Source organism: Diadema antillarum, unplaced genomic scaffold, assembly GCF_040938485.1.
Source record: "Diadema antillarum isolate AM-2024a unplaced genomic scaffold, OU_Dant_1.0 seq00000533_RagTag, whole genome shotgun sequence".
Lineage (NCBI taxonomy): Eukaryota > Metazoa > Echinodermata > Echinoidea > Diadematoida > Diadematidae > Diadema > Diadema antillarum.
The window spans coordinates 325617-351126 of NW_027271484.1; the positions used below are offsets into that span (position 1 = coordinate 325617).

General features: G+C 40.3%; 1 protein-coding gene across 1 annotated transcript; it reads left to right on the top strand.

Annotated features, from left to right (window-relative positions):
* Positions 1-556: 556 nt before the first annotated feature.
* LOC139734581 (apoptosis-resistant E3 ubiquitin protein ligase 1-like) lies at positions 557-25510 on the top strand. The gene is made up of 16 exons (XM_071645364.1): positions 557-742; positions 5316-5533; positions 6210-6444; positions 8461-8651; positions 10751-10925; positions 11382-11593; positions 13542-13683; positions 14079-14197; positions 14954-15029; positions 15611-15723; positions 16480-16662; positions 21138-21263; positions 22346-22475; positions 22896-23041; positions 23764-23939; positions 24838-25510. The coding sequence occupies exons 1-16, from the start codon at positions 658-660 to the stop codon at positions 24938-24940; spliced, it is 2430 nt and encodes an 809-aa protein (XP_071501465.1). The 5' UTR covers positions 557-657; the 3' UTR covers positions 24941-25510.

Here is a 25510-nt window from a genome sequence, read left to right on the forward strand (position 1 = left end):
GATTTCAGATGGTATGGTGTATCTCAGCAAAATTCTCAACTTCTATGTGGTCGTTCGCAAAGGTTGATTATTGTCACATTTTGTGATTCTTCTGATCTCACCGAAAATTAAGTAAGCAGTCATCCGTGGACCTAGAGTAGTAAAGAGTTCATCTTCTCTATTGCTGTATGTTAAGTTTGAAGTATACTTTTTTGGTGTGCTGTTACTTTAAAATTGTTGACTTTACATTATATGAACTCTGTAATGCACATACACTATAGTGTGATGTGCATAAAGGCAGTCCTAAGGTAAGTCTTGTACCCCTTATGATGTCTGCAAATGGATTGTACATGCATATGTATCACACTGAATGTCTCATTTATTGATGCTGGGGTCCTGACAGAGAGATCTTTCAGACGTCTGGAAAATTCCCTAGACAATAACTACTTCAGTTCTATGTATTTGACCAGGGGAAAAAAAGATACCAGCCTCTGATCAACCACATCGTCTTTCATCTGACACAGATGCACAGAGCTTGACATCGGTGGCCTGAGTGAGCTGGGCGAGGTTGTGGTTTGGGATGCGGATGGTGCAGCCGAGCATGGTGTGAGCCCGGCAGATCTGCAGGCTCTCCAGGATCTGGCGGCCCTAAGGGGGGACTGGCAAGCAGAGCAGCACATGGAACCAGGGAGTCTGGCAGAGTTGTCCCTATCCACCATGGGGTCGGTTTTTCGTGGCATCTACCAGTTCGCTGTTCAGTTTGGTAAGGAATCACAGTGACTTTGATAGCATTGTGTACATACACTAAAAACTGTTGTGAAGAAGCATCTGCATTTTAGCAATGATGCATTCATATTTATGTCTGAGAGTGTTTAGGTGAGGGGGAAGGCTCAGACAAGACCTGTAGACTCATTGTAGTCAGAAAGTTGTGACCACCATCATTTTTATATTATACATATTTTTCTCTCCTTTTTTTTTTGGGGGGGGGGGGATGACAGAAAATAGCAATGGGTTTTGGCTATCCATGTTTATTGTTAAAGGATTGTTACCTTGAAGTCACCTTCTAGTAACATGGGACAAGAATAATCATATGAACGAGACCAACTCTACAAGAGTAAGAGCACTTGAAAATTAAAAAAGAATATTCAGTTCAGATCACTTGATCCTTTGCCAGCTGAGTTGAAATTTGACTTGTATCTTCTTGTAGTAAGTGTCATGTGTAGACAGGAAGTGGAATATATTGATGGCTGGAACAATGAAACTCTTTTTAAAAACAATGACTCATTCTAATTACATGTGATGGTTTATCCAATGAATTATCATCTTTGACATTAACTTGAGTTATCTATTACTGAAACCCAATCAGGGGAAATGAAATACACTTGTAGGGAAAAATAATGATTCTTGCTTACTACATCTGGAAACCTGTTGTTTAGGTACGTTGCTATCATAGGTTTGTGAGCGTTCTGATGGCTCTAAAACTGAACGCAGTTCACTACTTGAGCTAGATTCCATAACTTGTTTCCTGTATAAGAAGGAGCTTCCATCACTGATGGTTCTGAACAGTTGGTGGACAATTCCTAAAAATGTGCTCTTTTAATACATCGTTTCCTTTGTGTGCCATCTACATTAAAGGGGATAGTTTTGTCAAATATATACTAAGTCAATTCAGTGAATGCAGAAATATTGAGCACATCATTGAGGAAAATCAGACAATCTGTTCATAACTTTCAAATGGATTGTCCGATTTCCCTCAAAGTCCTCTGATAGTTCTACTAATATTATAGAAGTGCATTGACTGAATTCATGGAAATGTTTTGGGTGAAATCCCCTATAAAGTATTGTGTGGAAGTTATCTAAAGTTGTTGAATAAAGAGAATTAAAGACTCAAAGCAGCTTTCCAGCAAAATCTATCAATAAGTCCTGATTCAAAGAATTGGATTTCGAATGGCACTAGAAACAGGTAAAATTTTCATCGAATATCAGTCACCGTCCATTTTTACCTTCTTGGGTCCCTGGCATGTTCACCAACATGACACATGTGTATTCAGGGGAGGGGTAAGAGAGGCAGAAATGAAGGATGCTAATTAGCCCCTCTCCACAGTATGCCTTCGTCTGCACTACAACCTGTAAATACTTTTTGAAGCTAATATTAGGTTCAAAGTGTGGCAACAGGTATTTCTCATGGTTACAGAATTTGCACCTTCAACCCCAAGTAAGGGGCACCAATCCCACATGTGCCTATGTATGAAGCTGGAAGGGGTGTTTTTTTGTGTCTCATGAAACATATTCATATGACTGTCTTGATAGTAGACTATGATCACTTGCCTGCAGAGTATAAATGAGGGAGAAATTTACAGCCCAGTGTCTAGTAATGTCTACTAGATGTCATTGTTCGATGCATTTCGGGAAGGATATGCAGAAAATTTGATTCCATGTGCTAGAGAGAAGGCATGAACAAAATATTCTCTCAACTGCAGAATGCACACAGCTCAAATATGGACCCAACTGTTTCTGTCTAGTATGCACTTGTATAGAGAGGGGGGGGGGGGGGGGGGGGGGGGGGAGTGGGGCAAATTGCAAAATTTCACAAGGACAAACCGTAAATTTATGTAAAGTACTCAGCAGTTCAGATGCTGTGTAATCATGCACTTCCTCAGAACCCACATTTCATGCCCATGGATATTCATGAGAGCATAAGCTACTTGTAGGCAAGGCAAATTATAGGTTTTCTTTGGCATTGGAAGTTGTTTGCATTCATAGACAACTTTAAAGGCCCCACTGTTTATCACGTAATGTGGCCTGTTATGGCTGGCTGCTGATGTCATGCCAAGCTACTAATCTGCTACATTTAGAGGATAATGATTCCTCTTCCCCCCCCCCCCCACTCGCTCTGTAGCCTATCGCTTCTATCTAGTCAAATGAATGTAATCACGGCAGTAGAATGTATGCTCTGTGGCTCTATGATGTCATTCAGTATGTCGTTGGTACAGTGTGCTATGGGTATAACAGTATAAATGTGAGACATAAAACACACACTTTTTTGAGCCAGATATGAAACAGGTATCATTTGGGTTATCTAATGTATTTTGACATTTTTATGCCTCCGCCACGAAGTGGTGCCGGAGGCATTATGTTTTCGGGTTGTCCGTCCGTCCATCCGTCCGTCCTTCCATCCGTCCTTCCGTCCGTCCGTCCGTCCTTCCGTCCATCCGTAATGAATTTTGTGGACTGGGTAACTTTCAAAACCTTTTGAGGTATCCTAATGAAACTTGGCATGTATGTGTATTAGGGGGTGAAGTTGTGCCTATCAACTTTTGGGTGCACATGCTCAAAGGTCAAAAGGTCAAGGTCAAATGCTTAAAATTTCGCTATTTCCCCCATATCTATGCAATGCCTGAAGATATTTTCTTGAAACTTAGTGTATACATGTATTACCCAAATAAGATTCTCTGGTGAAAGTTTGGGGTCATGAGGTCAACAGGTCAAGTAAAATGTTAAAATTTCACTTTTTTCTCTGTATCTTGGAAATTGTTCAAGGTATCTTTATGGAACAAAGTATATATGCATGTACTGACTGGGAGTGGTTATCCAGGGAATTTGGGGTTCATGGGGTCAAAGGTCAAGGGCAATACTTCAAAATTTTACTATTTTCCTTACATTTATGCAATGCCAGCTGGATTATTTTTTTTTAATTTGATGTTATATGCATGTATAACCCACTAGACATTCTCTGGGATTTTTTTTTTGTCAAGAAGGTCAAAGGTCAAAAGGTCAAAGAAGTGGCTCAAGTTATCTTAAAACAGTACATATTTATGTATGTTCTACCTGACAGTGATTCTCTTATGAATCAAAGGCCAGATGAAAATGATAACAATTTACTGTTCAATACAGAAATTGCACTTTTTCTCCATACCTTGAAAATTACTCAAGTGCGTAAACTTATGAAAGGGTCAAAGTCAAGTTAAAGTTCTTAAATCCCCAAATACATGCTCTCCTATTCATCCAATCAAATATAGGTCAAGGAAGGTGAACATTTGATACATTTGTGACAAACATGTCATTTTAATATTTTGCCAATTTTGTGAAAATGTAATCACAAATTGTCCACATGTATTATAGACCTATTAGGAGAATCATGCAGTATGGCGGAGGCATACCAGTCTCCATAGCGACATTTTTAGTTTTTTTTTTGTCTGCAAATCTTGTGTTGAGTTTGAATGGGAGATTCAAATCCTCAATAGAGATAAATGTTATTGTTTTTGTTTACTTGGGTGCAGTTTTCACTTAGGAATAAACAGTACATGCAAGACAAGTGCTTCAACATGTAGCATGGTTAAAGTTGTATTTGTTGTGCAAAGTGATATATGTGATCCTGCTCCCTTCCCCCACACCTATGTACAGCTGTACACATGTGATATTGTAGCTGAAATTCCAAGCTGAGCCTTCAGTTACTCCAGGGGAGGAGTTGACTGATATAATGGGAGAGTGTTGGTAATGTGACCCGCCACTTGTCTGACATAAGAAGAGGGTGTGCCTCATCTCGTGCATACTCATTTACATTATATGGGGAGGGGATAAAGAGAGAGAAAGAGAGATAGATAGGGTGAAAAAAGAGTGAAGAATCACAATCATATGGTTGCATCTATTTTCTATTCTTATTTTTGCTCCCCCCCCCCCCCCCCATGGATAGTTCAGTTGTTACAGGCAAAATGACTCGTATGTATCAATCTTGGTGTAGTTGCCTGAAATTTGCTGATTTAAAAATTGAATATATAGAGGAATGTATTAATCCTTGCAAGCCATTGATGGTTTATGGATGAGCTGATGACATTCTGGACAGATTTTCATAGGGTCAAAGATCAATGAATATGTCCTCCATTTAAAAGTGAAATATACTTTCAAGTAGGAAAACTAAGGAATGCATTATAGTCATTAATTTGGCAGGAAGGGTAGTGAAAAGAATGGAAAAATACCAAGTAACAAATGACAAAAATTAGACATGATTGTAACTGAATTAATTTCAGGTTTCATGGGGGCTTTTCACAAGAGGAAAAGAATTTATGCCTTTCCCCACTCCAGCTTTTATATTGATTTAGATTTAAATGTATAAATGTGTATGAATTGCAAAGAAGTAAAAAGCAAACAAACAATATGATGCCCTATGCCCTTTTTGTACCCTTCTTAATGCTTCCTGTTTTTGTTTTTGTTTTTGTTTGTTCAGATATGCCTATGTGTATCATATTGTTGCTCTCTCCTATGTTTCTCTTTGGGGAGGAGGGGAACTTTGCTTCTTTGAGTACGTGTGTGTATATTGGCTTTTCTCTCCTTTAAAGGTCCCCTTACTGTCTCCACCCTGGTATTTGCTGTCGGCTTTGCCTGGGTCACCGGAAATTATCGCACTGCCCAGGCCAGCGGGGTATCTTCACGCAGCCGCAGCGCCCCCATCATTGATTACATAACAGGATGTCTGGTGGATCCGAAGAGTTGTACGGTGGACTGGAACTGGGAGGGCGCTGTTCCAGTGGGAGATACAATGTCCTTCATAATCAAGGTACAAAGTTCAGCAGCGGAACAGAACTGTTTATTATTATTGGTGGTCACCTGCTTGCTCTTGTGATCCACAATCTTTTCATCTTACAGGATTGCCTTCAGTCTTGTCAAGAGGGAGATTTAGAAAATGCTACCCCATTCATTCATCCATACCTCAATATATGCAAGAAATAACCTCTCTGCAGCCTCAACAACCTTGCTTACCGTTTAGAAGGATCTTGGCAATTCTTACGCAGAGTTTACTCTCTCTTTCAGGTGATATTTAGCAAGCCCAAGAACTGGGTATGTAAAGGAATATTGTCGAGGAAATGTGAGAGCAAACGGTGGTCATTACTGTTGCTGCCACTAATTCAGAAAGTGATGCTCTTGCTACAACCACTATTGATATTGATAACAAACCTAAATTGTGATTGTCAACAAACCTAGCTAGTGATATACTGTAAGTATACCAATACTATAATTTTTCTTATTGTATTTTTGATATATATCCCTTTACAAAAGTTTTTGGATTTCTGCCATGTGCATCTATCACTGTGTTCTGTCAGAAAAAGATGACTGATGCCCTTTATATACTTTTCTAGATGAATATTGATCCACATATTCAAATTTGCAGAGTTCTAATTCCCTTTTGAGAAGGTGTCAATCTAGTGCACATATGGTATCTTGCCTCAATTTAGTTCTACCAGAGAAATGGGATGAAATACGCCATCTCAGATGCAGACCAGCTGATAGTGGAGGTCATAGTGGGTCAACAGAGGATGGCCTGCTCAGTAGACTACAGCAATTCTAAGACTACGTACCACTGCGTCAAGTGTGCCTTCACTGTCCGCCGCTCTGGTGTATATGCCATCTCCATCAAACTTGGGCCAATACCAATCAAAGGGAGCCCCTTCAAGAAAGAGTTCCTTCCAGGTAACAGTAACTGTATACGCCATATGTTTAGCAAGTCTAATTTTTCTTGAATCAGGACTTCCTGACAATTTTGCAAGTGGTTGAATTTGCAATTTTGGACAACAGTAATGACCAGAGAAATGTATGTGTGCAAGTTATGGTCATGTTGGGATCAGAATTGATATATTAGCATGTTTTTAAATATGCGAATAGCACCTGACTGTCAAAATTCATAGGAATGAAAACCTTGCAAAGTATATGGCTATTACAATACTTACTAAATTATTTGATGTATTGACATCGAGGTAATTTTTATTCTAACTGCTTTTGTGATGTAATCTTTTGTCATTCTGGTGTCCATTTGTCCTTGCTTGTGAAATTGTTTTTCCTTGCTAAAACTTGAATGCCTGCCATGAATCTTGCAGTGCATATTTCTGACCACATAGAGGATAACTTTACTGATGGACTTAAATGACATCATGATGATAAGGCCATATGTGACCCGCTACAACAAACGGATCTTAAAGTCGCTGACGGTTGAGCCGAAAAAATCGAGTTTGAAGTCACAACATCAAAATTGATCAAAACAATCGGATTTCTATTTTTAGCATAATTTTGTAGTCTAATGATTTGTCTATCATCTGCTAAAATTTTGAAGCTAAATGATCAAAGAAAAGGCAAGAAATCAGTGTTTTTCTGGGCCATTATTTTCCGACTTTCAACATGACAGAAACATGTTCGAAGATTTGGATTTAGCGCCGCAGCTAGACTCCGCCCTTAGCAACGAGGGAGTGGATCTTATTTGTCAGTGCGTGGCATCCTAATTACTGATTGGTCATGCCTAGACCGCTGGCGCTAAGCTTGAGTGAACATCGCGGAGGTCGCTAGGAGCATGCCTTCCATTGTCAAGCGGTTAAAACTGTCTCGCCTCCCCTTGATCATGATAGCGTTGGAAGGAAAACTTTGAAGGCGTTTTTCTCGAAACTCTGATTTTCTCAACCACTTGACAGGCGCAAATAAAATCATCGATTTCTCCGCAACCGAGTACTTTTATGAGTTGTGCTATGTATGAAATTAAAGTAGAAGAGTAAGGGAATAATCTCATGCCATTTTCAGAAAATTGTCCTCCCCCGACTTTTGGATCCTTTTGTTGTAGCGGGTCACATATATGCTCATACATCACATCTTCAGCTGTTGTTTATAGATAAGAATTAAATCAATGACCTTTCTTGAAACTTTGTGATGTGATAAGCAGTGTGATGTCATGATCAGTCTTAGCCTATAGATGTGAAAGACCCTGTTGCTTTAGAAATTACAGAGGGTTGGCAGCATTGATGTGCTCAGCTTCAGCTTTGCTTGCAAAGTTTGGCAATGACGATGTGAAGGGGCCTTCGAACAAGGCTGGATCAATCCAGGAAATTGTACATTTTGCTGATATTTACAAAACATTTGATAGACTTTGATCAAACCTGCACAATGTTACGCTGTAGCAGAATCTGTCCACTTTGAGATCTGCCTGGTAAACTTAAATGTGTTGATTCGTTCTGGTAGAATGCAGCATCCTCAGACACTGAAAGCTATTTTTCTGTTGCGTCACATCCCATCTTATCAAATGACAATGACAATCAAAATGGCAGTGACAATCACTATCACAATAACAATCACAATCACAATCACAATGACATTCACAATCACAATTACAATCACTGTCACTGTCACTATCACAATCACAATCACAATCACAATCACAATCACAATCACATTCACAGTCACAATGACAATCACAGTCACAATCACAGGCACAATACATTACAATGATAATCACAATCGCAATTGCAATCACAATCACAATCATAATCACATTTGCATTCGCATTCGCATTCGCATTCGCATTCGCATTCACATTCACATTCACATTCACAATGACCATGACAGTTACAATTATAATCACCATTTTTGTATCTCATGGTAAGGAATTATTGTGTTGATCACTAAACTGTCACATTACCCCTCCCCCCCCCCCTTCCCCCCTTGCAGGTGCCGTGGATCCGCACAAGACTGGTTTTGTGCGCCACAGCTCCCTGGTGGTAGTTACCCAGGGGCTCCTCCATGGCCTGGAGGTGGAACCAAGGGATGAGTTTGGCAACACCTGCTCCCCAGGGACATGGAACAAGCAGCACAACTCACAGGACTCAAGGTGGCTGGACTTCAAACTGCAGGTTACCAGAGTGAGTGAAAGGTTTTTAGGGGAATGCATACTACAAGATTTGCTTTTTAACTTCCCTTTCATTTTCAACATTTTCAACAATATCTAGTAATTGTCAAGCTTATGATTAGGCAGGGGTACGGCGTCATGTGGCGCCATCTCATGTCCCATTATCATACAGCTGTGCAGTGTTGTCATGGTGACTATTTTTCTCATTTACAAACTAGAGAGGGGCCGTCAAAGGCGGCAGACCCACGCCTAAGTACAAAGTCGGGGTAAACATAATGTGCATTCGGTCATCTACCAGAATTCGGTCACTTAATTGCCAGTGTGCTTTATCACCAGCCAGTGAGTTCTACCAAAGATCGTACACTGAAGTGTACGATCTTTGGTTCTACAGTCACATCACACGCAAATCACATAATTACACATACGGTATTAACACTCATTCACGTACAGGAAAGTCCTTAAGTCTCCTCCAAAAATCCATCGAAAATCCCAAATTCCACCGTCAAAAGTGCAGAATCGGAACTTTTCCAAGCACGCGCGAATTAAGTCCAGTTTAAAGAGTATTGTCTACGCGACGGGTCGCGGAAAAAGCGCTAAAAATCGAGAAATACGCCGTTTTCTTGCGGGATATTTTGATTATAGCAAGCCGAGAGTGTGATGATATCAAAGGTCGTATGAGTGTACGATCTTTGATGGTATCCACAAAAGCAAAAAAGAAAAACAAAATTTACGTACCCCCTAGGCAATTACCCCTATGATTAGTGTCTACGGGAATTATTCAATGCAAGGGTTGAATGCAAATGTCTACTGCACCAGTATTCGGCCACCAACGAGCGCCGCAACGTCCCCGGTGCAATTTTGCACCAACAGTGTAGAGCGCGATGCATTTTCAGCGGCCTTGCACACGCATTGACATTGAGCACGCATATCGTGCAGTGTGACTGCGACCGAGCAAAATGCTCCTCCAACGAAAAAAACAATCAATGTTAATTTGAAAAATCATCAAATATCAAAGGTCGTATGAGTGTACGATCTTTGATGGTATCCACAAAAGCAAAAAAGAAAAACAAAATTTACGTACCCCCTAGGCAATTACCCCTATGATTAGTGTCTACGGGAATTATTCAATGCAAGGGTTGAATGCAAATGTCTACTGCACCAGTATTCGGCCACCAACGAGCGCCGCAACGTCCCCGGTGCAATTTTGCACCAACAGTGTAGAGCGCGATGCATTTTCAGCGGCCTTGCACACGCATTGACATTGAGCACGCATATCATGCAGTGTGACTGCGACCGAGCAAAATGCTCCTCCAACGAAAAAAACAATCAATGTTAATTTGAAAAATCATCAAAATACGGGCCAGTTTGTGATGACGGAGAACGAACTTTCATAAATCTAGAAGGACATAGTCCCTCAAATAGGCCTAAACGTAAATTTCGGAATTCTTACGAACATTTGAGCAGCGAAGTCGGATCGTTGGGGAGTTTATGTCTTCGTATGGTAGCGGAAAATCGCAAAGTGAGAAACGGGAAATTTTCGGAATGGTCACTATACCATGGGGTCAAAACTTCAAGGTCACACAGAATTTGCAAGGGTCAACCGATTATCACCAAAATCTAATCGATTCTTTCCTGTCATTATCCAAACATTCCCTGAACATTTCGTGCAAATCCGTTTACCCGTTCTCTTGTTATCTTGTACACAAACAAACAAACAAACAAACAAACAAAAAAACAAAAAAACAAACAAACAAACAAACAAACAAACAAACAAACAAACATACGGAACCCTTTACATAACCCCCTGCCGATTTTCATCGGCGTGGGTAAATATGGAGGATTTTCAGAGGGACAAAGCACTTAAATGCCCTGATTGGATGAGAGAGAAAATAGATATTTAGGAAGATGACTGAATTTTGCACAGGTTAACCCTGTTTTTTTTTTTTTTTTTTTTTTTTTGGGGGGGGGGGTTCGTTCTATGACACAGCCTCACTATCATTTTGGCTAACCACACCAAATTGCATTACTAAGATAGTCCCTAGCTATTGCCGGATTTAGCCAAGTAGGATGTGCTTTCTGTGATGCTACTTCACATTGTTTCTACAATGCCAGGTCGGGGACCAAGCATTTGATTCCTTCAGCCCGCTGTATGACATTGCCCCTGTGAGAGACAGTCAGTGTATCTCAATGATCATCAAGCTTGATATGGCTGGGTGCTACAAGGCTGTCGCCACTTGCAACGACATCAAGCTCATGAATGGAGAGTTTAACATCCTGGTACTAAATGGTAAGTGGCTAACAGTTGACTGAGTGTTGTGGCTTTTTTTTTTTTTGATAATATGATACGACTTTGGAGAATGCTTTAGTTTTTCCTTGCTTGTCCAGTTTCCAAGGAATGGATGGATTTTTTTTCCTGTGGCTGCTGTTCACATGTCCTAACTTATGCTTGTTCATATAGTGATTCAAGTCTTTGTTTGCAATGCATTTGCTTGTTTATTTGTATCTGAAATGGAAATACAAAATATGTCCAATCAGTCAAACTAAAATTTAGTCAACTTAGCAAGAAAAGATCAGTCAGCATTATGTGAAATTTCAAGAAAATTTTAAAAATATTAATCAGTGTTTGCTTTTACTTATATTTCGTGTCTGTTTCTTTATGCCTCCATCTCAATGGATGCTGGAGGCATTTTGACCTTGGGAAACCTCATTTGTATTTATATTTCTGAATTATGTACCTCTGCAGAGACGGACATAGCCAAGGTGAACAAGACGGTCAAGAAGAAGCACGTGGACAACTGGTATGAGGCGACCCTCCTGGCCACCAACCGGGAGAAGCTGCGCAAACCTCGCAAGGTGTACTGCTACATCTCACCGAAGCAGTTTACCATCAAGGAGTACTACCTCATGGTCATCCCAAAGAGACTTTTCACCTTCAGGGTGTGTCCTGCAACCAAGGTAATTTTACCCCCTTCTTCCTCCCCCCCCCCCCCATCCTCTCCTCTTTGATCTACTGCAAAAGTGTAAATTTTTTCCGTGTGGAAATTTTCGCGCTTATTTCGTGCAAGCAGAATCGAGTGCGAAAATAAAAGCATGTGAATATTTTTGCATGCCATATATTCCAGTAATTGTTGTCCTCATGCCGCGGAATTAAAAGCAAGCGAAAATTGCTTAACCAGTCAAGCGTGAAAAATTACTCACACGAAAATATCCACTTTCAAAGTAGTTCATTGATGAAGATAGCCTTGGAGCAAGGGAGAGGAGGATGCACAGTGAAATGAAACAAGTGCCTATCTCCCCAAAGTTGTAATACTGTCAGCAGCATTTGTTCAAAAACTTTTTTTTTTTCACCAGTGTCTTGCCAGCAGAGCAAGGGAAATCTTCTCAGTCACTCACTGGCAACTGGTACAGTTGACAGAACTTGGCAGTTTTGTCATCATTCTTTTATTTCAGTAACACTGTGAATAAAGTGTGTCCGGATTACAGCTGTTTGTTTGCAACTTGTTATCTGAAGAATAGAGGTCTGTCAGTTGTGATTGTCCTATTTCTAATTATCATTAGCTCATAGTGACCATTTCAGCTGTCACCAACAATAGCATTTCATATTGCATTTCTTTCATTCAACTGTGTGGTACAATTGTAATTCTGCCTTAAACTTTGGAAGCAAATGCCTTTGCTGTTTGGAATCATCTCTTACATCTGCAATTTATGTACAAGTAATTCTCGCTATCGCCAATGACGTAAAAAGTACCCGGATGTTGATTTAAGCGTCATTTACGGAGCATTATGGGATAGTCCGGTAGCAAAGTCACTTCCGTTCGTACGCGCGTGATACGTGACTAATGCTATTTACACACACAACCGACTGTATTCTACGTGTACTTCCGGTTTTCTCGACTTGAATTACAGCTTTAATATGATTTGAAATTTCTCCATTCTGAGGAAATTGCTCTTAATACGACTATTGGTTGTTGCTGCGAAGCTGCCATGTGTTGTTCGCACGACAATAAATGAAAAAAATCTGCAGAAATAGGACCCTTACTGGCATGCGAGACGTGACGTGGCCGCGTGGGTGAAGTTTGCGGGTGACTCCACAGCGCAGTACGTGCACGCGCGACTTAGTACTAGTGGTAGTAGGCCTAGTGCCTACGTACTAGTACTTACTTGGAAGAAATTGCTTCGGAGACAGGATAAGTTCGAGATCACGATTCGTTCCCGATTGTGTTCGCGACATTTCGACAGAGAACAAATTTTAAAAAAGATGGGCATTCCATGACGATATCCAGGTGAGTGAATATTTTCCAGCATATTTTCAGCGTATGCAGAGATGACTGATCTGTGATGTGCACATCGATCGCATGATCAAGCAGTACTCTGTACCAGTATGTGTTAGCTTATGCGCTGCCCTAGTGGCCCTGCGTGCAGTGGTGCATGCTAATGCAAGGCCGGCCGCCGGGCGGGGACTCGACTACAGTGTACGAGTATGACAGGCCTGGCCACTCGCTGGCTCGGGCGGTACAGCCGCCTAGCTACTGTACTAGTATCCGTGGTCGGCGCGGCGCTATAGGTAAGGTACACGTACGCGCACGCTAGCGTTGTGCAAATTATGCTCCGCGCCGGAAGTGCCCTTGCTACCAAGTGCACTAAATCTTGACAAAAAAGCCACATCCGGGTACTTTTTACGTCATTGGTGATAGCGAGAATTGATTATGAAGTAAATACACACAATTCCATGAGAGCTTTAGGGACCAGAGACCAGGGGAAATAGAAATAAGAGGGTTTTGTTTTTGTTTTTTGTTTTTTCATTTATTAACAAAGTCCTTCATCAAAATGTCTTTTTTTCTCACAGTAATCATGGAGGTCAAATTCAGATTTGATGCAAACATTTTTCTCTGTTGGTATTTAGTTTCATTTTGAGGGTGGTGATACGGACCTGTCAGCGCCTATGTTCACTATCGATGACGGCGGGCAACCCCCCATTCTGTTGGCTGCCAAACAGCGTGACATCATAGCGGCCACCTTCTCCAAGTTTCTCCTCATGAACATTGGTGAGGCTCACATACTGGTTGTTGTGTCCATTTATAAGCATTCCTTTGGATTCCAGGCTGCTGATGGCAATTCAGCACAAAGTAGGCTGTAGAAGGCCTACAAAATTGTTAATTTCTGAGGTGGACAATAAAAGCTTATGTGACGTGAGGAATGACTCTTTTTACATTATTCAAGGTAGTGGATGATGCTTTTATTGGGACTTCATACAGCCAGACACTTGACATGTCAACATACATATTGTGATATATTTGTGTATATTTGTAATGTTACATTCGTATCCACATATACAGCCACCAGTGTTTAATCAGGACTGAGATAATTTGATGGGACAGTATTATGACTTCCTAGCATACTTAAGGTTTACTATTTTCATTATATGTGTGTTTTTGAACAGGTGGGTCAGAGATATTCCAAGACAAGCAGCGCTGCTTCTACCAGGAGGTGATGAAGCTTCACAATAGAAAGACTTCTGTCATCAGTCTCAACATAGACCGGCATAGCTTATTGGAAAGTGTGAGTTTGAGACAAAAGTGGACATTGAGTCTGATGCTGCAATGCAATTTTTCTAGCTTGATATTGACAATTTTTATAGTTGTAAAGAAGGAAAATTTAACTTGTCTGAGGGAGTGTCATTGCCATTTTCTGTTGAATTCCTTAAAGTAAACACTACAGCGAATGCCCAACGAATGCCAAGCAAAAGCCCAATGAATTCGAAAATGTGAAGACAGTTTGCATGTCTGACGTTCTTTGAATTCATTAGCTATTCGTAGGGATTCGCAGAGATACGCTGGAGATTTTGGACATGTTTTAAAAAAAAATCGGCTCCAGCGTATCTCTGCGAATCCCTACGATTAGCTAATGAATACAAAGAACGCCAAGCATGTTACGAACTATTCTAGTATTACCAACGGATGTGAACATATCTTCAAATTTTTTAATCTATTGGACATTCGTTGGGCATTCGTTGGGCATTCGCTGTAGTGTGACGGGGCCTTAAGATACCCTGTCTGTATTGGTTATGTATTATGTCTAACTCACTTAAGCCTTTGACTCAAATGAGCTATCGGAATCATTCATTGTTCGATGTCGATTGTGTGTTTTGCGTCATGCATAAACTTTTTGCATTTTCAGATACCATTTTCAAATATCATGAGGGATTAGCTACGTATGTATGATGCTTTTGTAGTAATGTCAAATGGAATTGTATGCCATGTATTTATTTCTTTATGCTTGATAAATTGTGCTTTCTTTGTTTCGCCTTTCATGCAGTCAATGAAAGCTACCAAAAACCTGTCCACGTCAGAATGGTGCAAAAAGTTTGAGATCCACTTTGTGAATGAAGAAGGTGAGCTGATGTTTATCATAATTATGGTCAAGAAGAAATTGCAGATTATTTATGTTACTGATACACATGTTGAGTGCCAGCAAACCGGAATTAATTCCCAACTTCGAGGTATAATATTAAAACTATCTGTTCTGGTTTTGTTCCATTAATGACTCCAAAGAGAAGATGCTGTTTCCCACTTCTGTCCATCAATCTATCTGCCTATCTGCATATGTACAGATCTTTATCTATCAACTGGTTTTTATCCAACTATCTGTAGTTATCTTACCGTCTAGTGATACCAATATTTGAACATATACTAGATTTGAAAGCTACAAATAGTGCGTTGTTTAGTTTCAGTTTGGATTTGAGAAATTCCATCTGTGTTCTTCAATATTCCAATCACATTTTGTTTGGTTTTCTAAGTTGGATAATGCAATCTGCATGCATACACTGCTCAATTTAAAACATGTTCTGTCCTAGATAGTAGGATAATGGTGGCTGTATGGTGGCTATAATCACTTTGAGAGTGGAACCATGCTTTTTCAACATGTAATGCATTCAAGCTATGATTTTTCAATCATATGTGCTGCCCTCTACAGGTCAGGACTGGGGAGGCCTGATGAGGGAGTGGGTTAATCTTGTGTGTGTGGCCCTCTTTGACCCTGAGAACAAACTATTCAAGCGGTTTGAAGAGGACAACAATCAGGCCCTGGTAAGTCAACTGATGTGGACTAAAGGAACAAATGAATTATCGTATCAGAACTGGAGGCTCTCCTTCATTCTCTCAGAGAGGTCGTGAAAATTAGCAGTGCATTAGCAATGAACCTTCCCAGTTTTTGTTTGTGTGTTTGTTTCATTTCCATCTGAGAAGATGACTGGATAGCACATATTCAGCTATGTTAAGCTGGTCTTCCATGGGGTCCAGTTGGATGTTAGACAGGACCACTTCAACAAGTTGAACACCCTGCTCTTTGCAATGAATAAATGAAGCTGGATCTTTTACGTGCATGAGTTCTGACTCTCCCACACACAGGACCTCCATTGTATGTCCTATCTGAGGGACAGAGTGTTTTGCCTCTTACTAGAGGGGACGGTGTGATAACACACAAAATTGCTCAATTGGACTCGGGAATCGAACCCGGGTCCTTTGGATCGTGAGGCAGACGCGATACCGACTGAGCTAACTCACCGTCTCAGTCACTTGTGAAAAACTGTCCTGTTCGTGATAGATGATGAATATCAAACTCATTCATTCAAATTATATAATCTTATGGCAGAAGCTAAATGAAGTAATGCATCTGGTATTGTAGCTTTTCTTTTTAGATTGTCACAGTTGCACTGAAATGGCCTTTGCTGATATCTACTGTTTTTCAGCCCTCAGAAAATCATTGGTATTATGAGATACATACTCAATATTTTTGTCTACTTTAGCAATTAATGATTCCTTTCCTGTCACTGGATTCCCCAGGTCCATCCTAATCCAAACCGTCCATCCTACCTCAGTAAGCTTAAATACTACGAGTTTGCCGGGAAACTCATCGGCAAATGTCTGTACGAATCTTCATTGGCTGGCAATGCACCATTGGTGGTCAAGGCCCGCTTTACACGCTCCTTTCTTGCGCAACTGATCGGTCTCAGGATTACCCACAAAGTGAGTATTTGTTTTTTTTTTTAACTTACTTGATAGCTTGCTTGCTTATTTGATAGTTTGTTTGTTTGCTTATTTGTGCATTTGTCTTGTTTTGCTTCTTTGTCCATTTGTTCATTTGCTCTGTTGCTTGCAAGCGAGCTGAATGGTTGTTTGTTTTTGCTTGTTTGTCTGTCTGTGACTGTGTATGTGTGAGTGTTTACCTTTATTTTATTCCGTACAAAAACTCGCAATACCAATCCAGCAAGTTTTTATGAAGGTCTGATGAGGATTGAACTTTGTTGATAGTATATCAATGCTTTGATGGTTCCCCTTAACATAGGTTCCCCTGTACTTTGTTGTGATTTAAACTTTCAGCCGTGCAAAAGTTCTTATAAATTATTAGGGCATTTATGATTTTTAAGAGGAACATACTATAGTGAAATTTGTGCAAGACTATTTTGTTGTCATTTTGATGATATCTTTACTGCCACCAGTTCTTTTATTTGACAACCTTATTCAGAAGCTAAGACCTAACTCTTACTATGATCCATATAGACCAAGAATATGTCACACATTATATAAAGTGTGAAAAAAAAAATAGATAAAAATTGAAGCAGGCACCGTGCATCATGGTACAAATTTGTTCTCAATGACTAGCCGAGCACGAGGTTTTTTTATGATGCCATTTTGAATGACAGACATTGTACTAATGGCTGCATAAGGGATGTCATTGTCAAATTCACTTGTTCCATCTCTTATTGGGGGGGGGGGGGGTAGAAATGAGAGGTAGCCACCCAAGTTCTTATTCAATCCCCCCAACTGGCCCCATGGCATTCAGGCCTGATTATTTGTCTCATATGGACTATGGAATCAACAGTGCAGGACTACTTACTGCAGGCTATGAAGCAAGCATGATGTGATCAAGGGTGCCGGAACACTTTTTTATGCCTCCGCAACGAAGTGGCCGGAGGCATTATGTTTTCGGGTCGTCCGTCCGTCCGTCCGTCCGTCCGTCCGTCCGTCCGTACGTCCGTCCGTCCCGTTTTGTTTTTGTCGATATCTCAAGAACCGTGTGGTGGTTTTACATCAAACTTGGTATGAGGGTATATCCTTGGGGGATAATACTTTGTGTGGATTTTAGGGTCACAGGGTCAAAGGTCAAAGGTCACAGGTTATTTTGTGAAAAAAAAAAATTGAAATTTCATGTTTTTCTCCATATCTCGCAAATGGTTCAAGGTATCTTCATGGAACTTAGTATATATGCTTGTACCGATGGGCAGTGATTATCTAGGGAAGTTGGGGGTCATGGGTCAAAGGTCAGGGGTCAAAGGTCAAGGTCAACTCCTCAAAATATCACTACTTTCCTAATATTTATGCAATGAATGAAGGTTTTTTTTTTTTTTTAATTTGATGTATACGTGTACATGTATTACCCAATATATATTCTGTGGGAAGTTTCTTGCCAAAAGGTCAAAGGTCAAAAGGTCAAAGGTCAAGTGAAAGTGCTGAATTGCACTTTTTCCTCCATATCTCAAAAGTAACTCACTTATAGGTATCATCATGAAACTTACATATTTATGCATGTTCAACCTAACAGTGATTCTCTTTGGAACTGTGAGGTCAAAGGTCAAAGGCCAGGTTTAGATAATGCTATTTTCCCATTTGATAGTGAAATTATACTTTTTCTCAATACCTTGAAAACTTACTCAATGCATAAACTTATAAAAGGGTCAAAAGTCAAGTAAAAATCATCAGTTCCCCAAATACCTGCACTCTGACATTTTAATCATTCATCCAATTGAACCTAGTTCTAGGAAAGTGAACATTCAGCACATTTGTGTCAAACCTGTCATTTTAATATTTTGCCAGTTGTTTGAAACTGTCATCACACATTGTCAAGACATTGTACTATAGACCTATTAGGAGAACCATGCATTATGGCGGAGGCATATCAGTCGCCGTAGCGATATATCTAGGTTTTTTTTGTTTTTTTTTTTGGGGGGGGGCAAAATCTCGACGGGGGCACATTATGTGACGGTGTGAAATCCTTGGCGAGGGAGCGGAGCGACCGATCTGGGCTACCACGGTAGGGACTTTTTAGAAGAGACCGAGCAGGGGGAGGGTGTGGATACCCCCCTCCCACGGTAGGGCCGTTTTGTACAAACAGAGTACAAAACTCGCGTTTATAGAGCATTTAAAAACAAATTTCTAGGAAATTACACATAGTGGAAAAATTTAGTGCGAAGGATTATGATTATAACATATGGGGGTACATTTACGTGACGGTGTAAGATCCTTGGCGAGGGAGCGAAGCGACCGAGCAGGGGGAGGGTGTGAATACCCTCCTCCCACGGTAGGGACTTTTTGTAAAAACAGAGTACAAAAGTCGCGTTTATAGAGCATTTAAAAGCAAATTTCTAGGAAATTACACATAGTGGAAACAATTTATTGCGAAGGATTATGATTATAATATACGGGGGTACATTTATGTGACAGTGTAAGATCCTCGGTGAGGGTGTGGGAGGGGGGATACCCCCCTCCCACGGTAGGGCCTTTTTGTACAAACAGAGTACAAAACTCGCGTTTATAGAGCATTTAAAAACAAATTTCTAGGAAATTACACATAGTGGAAAAATTTAGTGCGAAGGATTATGATTATAACATATGGGGGTACATTTACGTGACGGTGTAAGATCCTTGGCGAGGGAGCGAAGCGACCGAGCAGGGGGAGGGTGTGAATACCCTCCTCCCACGGTAGGGACTTTTTGTAAAAACAGAGTACAAAAGTCGCGTTTATAGAGCATTTAAAAGCAAATTTCTAGGAAATTACACATAGTGGAAACAATTTATTGCGAAGGATTATGATTATAATATACGGGGGTACATTTATGTGACAGTGTAAGATCCTCGGTGAGGGTGTGGGAGGGGGATACCCCCCTCCCACGGTAGGGACTTTTTGTAAAAACAGAGTACAAAAGTTGCGTTTATAGAGCATTTAAAACCAAATTTCTAGGAAATTAAACATAGTGAAAAAATGAGTGCGAAGGACTATGATTATAACATACGGGAGGTACATTTGTGACGGTGTGAGATCCTCGGCGAGGGAGCGAAGCGACTGAACGTGGGGTGGTGTGGGAGGGGGATACCCCCCTCCTACGGTAGGGACTTTTTGTGAAAACAGAGTACAGAAGTCGGATTTATAGAGCATTTAAAAGCAAATTTCTAGGAAATTACACATAGTGGAAACAATTTAGTGCGAAGGATTATGATTATAACATACGGGGGTACATTTATGTGACGGTGTAAGATCCTCGGTGAGGGTGTGGGAGGGGGGATACCCCCCTCCCACGGTAGGGACTTTTTGTAAAAACAGAGTACAAAAGTTGCGTTTATAGAGCATTTAAAACCAAATTTCTAGGAAATTAAACATAGTGAAAAAATGAGTGCGAAGGACTATGATTATAACATATGGGGGGTACATTTGTGACGGTGTGAGATCCTCGGCGAGGGAGTGAAGCGACCGAGCGTTGGGTGGTGTGGGGGGGGATACCCCCCTCCCATGGTAGGGACTTTTTGTGAAAACAGAGTACAGAAGTCGCATTTATAGAGCATTTAAAAGCAAATTTCTAGCGAATTAAACATGGCGAAAAAAAAAAAGAATTAGTGTGAAGGACTACGATTATAACATACGGGGGTACATTATGTGACGGTGTGAGATCCTCAACGAGGGAGGGTGTGGGAGAGGGGTATCACGGTAGGGACTTTTTGTAAAAACAGAGTTTAAAAGTCGCGTCTACAGAACATTTTAATTCAAATTTCTAGGGAATTAAACGTAGCAAAACAAACATCACTGCGGAGGGCTATCATCATAACTTATGAAAACTGTTCATTTTACTATATGTACGCGCAGAGTGAGCGAGCCTCTTTCACTTTGCCATTCGTCTGAAATGTATTCATTAAAAGCTTAAACGTGATCGCATTGTTCGAGCAATAAAAATTATTCTTATATTGCTAAAAAGTATAGAAGAAAGGGAAAATGAAAGGTTTACTAAAGGTGTGTTTCAGGGGGCACACTCGAGGACGCGAGGCTACCATCTATACACTAAATTTACTCATAAGTAAATATTAGTGTATAGATATCATAATGTATATTAATAATGAATTCTGATTTTCAGTTATGAAATTACAACTTTTAGACAAGGAAAGTGCCTTTATTGTTCATTTTTGTCTTTGAATAATTGATTAATTATTTGTTACAGGGGGCACTTTGGGGGGGCAAGTGCCACCCATGCCCCCCCCCCCCCCCCCCCCCCCCCCCCCCCCCCCCCCCCGCCCCGCTTCCGGCGCCCTTGGATGTGATACTTCCTTCTTGTTCCTTATTAAAGTGGGGACCACTGAGCGATGAAATTTATAGTTGCATCAAACATTGACAGTATTGCATGATATTATTGCTCCCTCTCTTTCTTTCTTTTTTACCCATCTCCCCACCCAATTAGTACTTTGAGACAGATGATACAGAGTTCTACATGACCAAAGTGAGGTACATCAGGGATAACGATGTGGAGGACATGGAGCTGACCTTCAGTGAAGAGCTCTATGACTCAAGGGGACATCTTGAGCAGGTGGGGTCATTGCACTTCTGGCATTTATAGGTTGGGGTCATCGCACCTTTCATGGGGGTCTAGTGCTCCAACCCTCTTCATTTTATACATGCTTCAGTGTGGTGTGTGAAACAGAAAGTGGAATACAATAATGGTTTTTGTAGTACAGAAACTATATGATTTAATGCACATGTCTTCATATATCTAGATTGGATAAATAGATACGAGTAGATAGATAGATAGATAGGTAGATAGATAGATAGATTGATTTTGTATTGGATTCAGATTAAATGGAGTGTGTCTGATGTTTTTGCTCAGATGATAAGAATTTGAGAATCATGGATGTCCTGTCATTCAAGAAATTGTGCTATTCCTTCAAAAAAAAGGCTTATATATTACAGTTCTGTAATACCTCAATATAAGCTGAGTAGACTTTGTTACTCTGTATTAACACTGCAGTGAAATTAAAATATTGACACACATATGCATTTGTCTTAGTCATATGTAGTGTGTAATCACTTCCTAATTTCACTTTCATGAAAAATTCTCAAGTGCCAGGAACCAAGCGGTGATCTCATAGAAAAGGAAATATACTTGTTAATTTTCAAGTGAGTTCTTTTAGAGCTGTTTTTTTTCTCAGCACTAATATACAAATAATACACTGTACACAGGGCATGAGTTAGAAATATCCACCCTGCATAATTTTACAGTTCTGAGAGCAGATAATTTTACAATTAAAATCCTTGAGCAAGTACTGTGGATTATCTGTGTTTTAAAATGATGACATGATCTAAATTCTGTGGTGGCCATTTTTGCAAGATTCCCAGACCAGCACCAGCACCAGCTCCAAGCTAACTGAACCACACACACAAACAATAATTGCAATGCATTTGCAATGAACTGGCAATGCAGCAGAATGCAGACTGGCGATTGGTAGTACCAGTCATTAGTGTACTAACACCTGGTGAAAAGTAAAGTTGGGCCTTTAGGCTAAATAAAAGACTGGTCTCGGCTTATCATTTGATAAGGCTTCATATCACCTTGTTTTAAAAGTAATTAAAATGATGATTTTGTTTTTTCCTTTTTCACTTCATCTCATGAAGGTTGTAGAGTTGCTGCCAGGAGGATCCAGTCTCCCTGTAACCAATGACAACAAGATACAGTACCTTGACCTTCTCGCCCACTATAGACTGGCCACCTCTGTATCCGACGAGATAGAAGCCTTCCTCAAAGGTATATAGATAGATAGATTGATAGATAGATTGATAGATAGATAGGTAGAAAGATGGGTAGATAGATGGCTGGATATTATGTATTTTTGTTGCATGTTTATTATCACCTCATTTTACCCGTTGAGGACGAGTCCAGAATATACTCGGGCAGGTGTCTATGGGAAATGTGTGTCGTAGCAAAATCAAACCGTCTTCAACGGGTTAAAAATAAAATGAAATCATGGTTTTAAGATGAAAGTGAAATAGCATAATACATGTTTGTTTGTGTGTTTGTGTTTCATGTTGTCAGGTCTGTGAGACATACCATACTTCAGGACAGATGTAATGGTATTCAAAATGTTTATGTGGAAATAGAAGTTAAGGAAAGAACATTAACAAGCAATCTGCAACCACTGTGTTCTTCTTTTTGTTTTTGTTGCAGGGTTGAACGACCTGATCCCTGACAACCTGATGAGCATGTTTGATGAGAATGAACTGGAGCTGCTGATATGTGGGACATGCTGCTTCAGTCTGGAGGACCTCAAGGCAAACCACACCCTAGCCGGTATGGGTCATGAGTTCAAGAAGGTATGTTTCATCCCTTGTAGCTGCTGGTTCATGTGCAGTCCCACATGTGCTCATTTGTGTTTTTGCTTTTACTTTAGTCCAAGTGCTGGTTTGTTGTTGGAATCCAATATTATATTAATGAGTAGTCATACCTATTAAAACTTCTGGCTGATAGTAGTTCAGTGCACAGATTTACCTGCATTGTGACTAAGGATGAGTGACAATTTGCTTGGTAGTACTAGTAGATTCCTGCTATAATAAAGCAAATTGAGCTGTATAGAAATAAATCAAAGTTTTGTCACTCACAAATCGTATATATAAGTGACCGAATTCGTGATCCAGAACCACAGTGATGGACTGAAAAATAAGTATTACTCTTTTTCAGGAGAAAAAACTTCCTCCAAATATGATATACAGCTCATTTGTGTTGTGGGAGACAATATTTTTGTGAGTCGTTAATTTCGCAAATATAATCCAACTTGTGAAGATGTTTGTTTCTATTAATGCATTGTATGTACTGTATGTATGCAAATTTGTGCTTTTGTAGATTTCAGTGTATTAAGTTTGAAGGTTAGCAGGGGACTCGTAGAGTGAAAAACTAATGAAACAAAACTGCTTCAATTTGTTTGATGACTAGCGAGGCAATGGATTTTAAAGAGAGTTGCTAGCTCAAGCTTTGTAGTGACCCATGCTAAGAAGTGGGCTGACTCAAAGAGTGTTGTCTTATGGGCTCCTCTCACCAGACGGTGGAGTGGTTCTGGATCGTCATCGCCAGCTTCACCCAGGAGGAGATGTCTCGTCTCCTGCAGTTCACCACTGGCTGTTCACAGCTGCCTCCAGGGGGCTTTGCAGAACTCAAGCCCAAGTTCCAGCTGGTGGCTGCCCCTACTCATGGCATCCTCCCAACGGCCCACACATGGTTAGTGGACCCCAATAGCGTCACCTATAATACCCCCTCCTCCTTGTTTCTTGATGTTACACTATCACAAAAGTTCAGTGAATATCATAGGATGTATGAATACCCGACTACTTCAGGAAATAGCTAAGATTACTGCCTCAGAAATGTGGATGTAGGAGACCAGTTGTTGCATTATCAAGACCTTTGCAACAGTGTTTCTCTGCAGGGAAAACATCTTTGTAGTAATTTTGTATGAAAAGAGAGTTAAACATAACTCTGGTAGCAATGTCAGAATGGGCAAGAGAGATGTGAAGGGAGTGAATAATGATCTACCAGTATGCAAGTCTGTGGTTTTTATACTTCCATTGGAAATCTTGCTGGAATGTAGCTAGTAAAGCAGGTGTAAAGTGCATTTGATTAATGATTTTAAAAAGGGATGAAGTCAGTTTTATCATACCATGATAAAAGAGGAAAACATGTTGTCACATTCTGGGCACGTTGTATTTGTAGAGTGGAGTGTAGTGATGTGATTGTTGAGTCTCTGGACTCTTAAACCAACTTTCTGCGGTTGAATTTGTACCCCATATATCTAGCCTTATGACACAGCATGATACCTATGATGTACCTCCTGACCCAGACATACAAATTTGTACCAGACAATGACAGTGAAAATGATGATAATAGTAGGGTCATTTCAAAGAGAGACATTATTACTATGTCATCATCACATGGAATAGAATCAATGTGATGCGTATGTTTCTTTTCCAAAGTGCAGAAGTGGTCGAGTATACAAATGTGTTCAGGATTTAGATATGCACGCACAAAAAAATATTGTCAAATTTTGTTATATGTGAAAAGTTTGCAGGGGTAGAACTCCTAAGAAAAATAAAAATTGTTTCTCCTTTCTTTTGCAATACAGTTTTAACCAGCTCTGTCTCCCTACCTACGATACGATAGAGCATCTGCAGAAATCGCTTGTACTTGCCATCACGGAGGGTGTGGTCGGATTCGGTATGGCATAGGTCGGCACGAGCTGGGCTGCTATCAGCTTGTGGTGCTGACGTGAGACCAGAATGGTGAGATATTTTGGCTGAACAGTGTAGAGACATGTTTTGGCTTTGTGCAGCAAGCATCAGAAATGAAATCATGCAAGTTGTGATCATACTGGATCACACTGATGACTTCGATGGCAGCCATATTTGTCTCATTTGATGAGAGTGAGAGAAGTTACGATGGTGATAAGAGTGACCAGGGGGTACTGAAGACTTTTTGAAAAAGACACATTTATTAGTTGTTGATTGTCAGCATGATGATAAGACTACCAGTTTGTCACATCACACCCTGACCACTCATGCAACCCGTAGCGTTGTGCCCCTCACTCTAACACTACTCAGTATTACTGTCAAATGGCGACACTTGGATTTGCTGCACTGTAGCGCCACTCCCTTTTTTCGTACGAAGATGTTGTGTGGATAATGAAAATTTTATTGAAATATCACGGGATCAAGGCAATTATTAATGTTGCAAAATTTACTCACCATATCTGTGTAAACCATGTATGACTTTTGATTGAAGAATTTTGCAGGAAATTT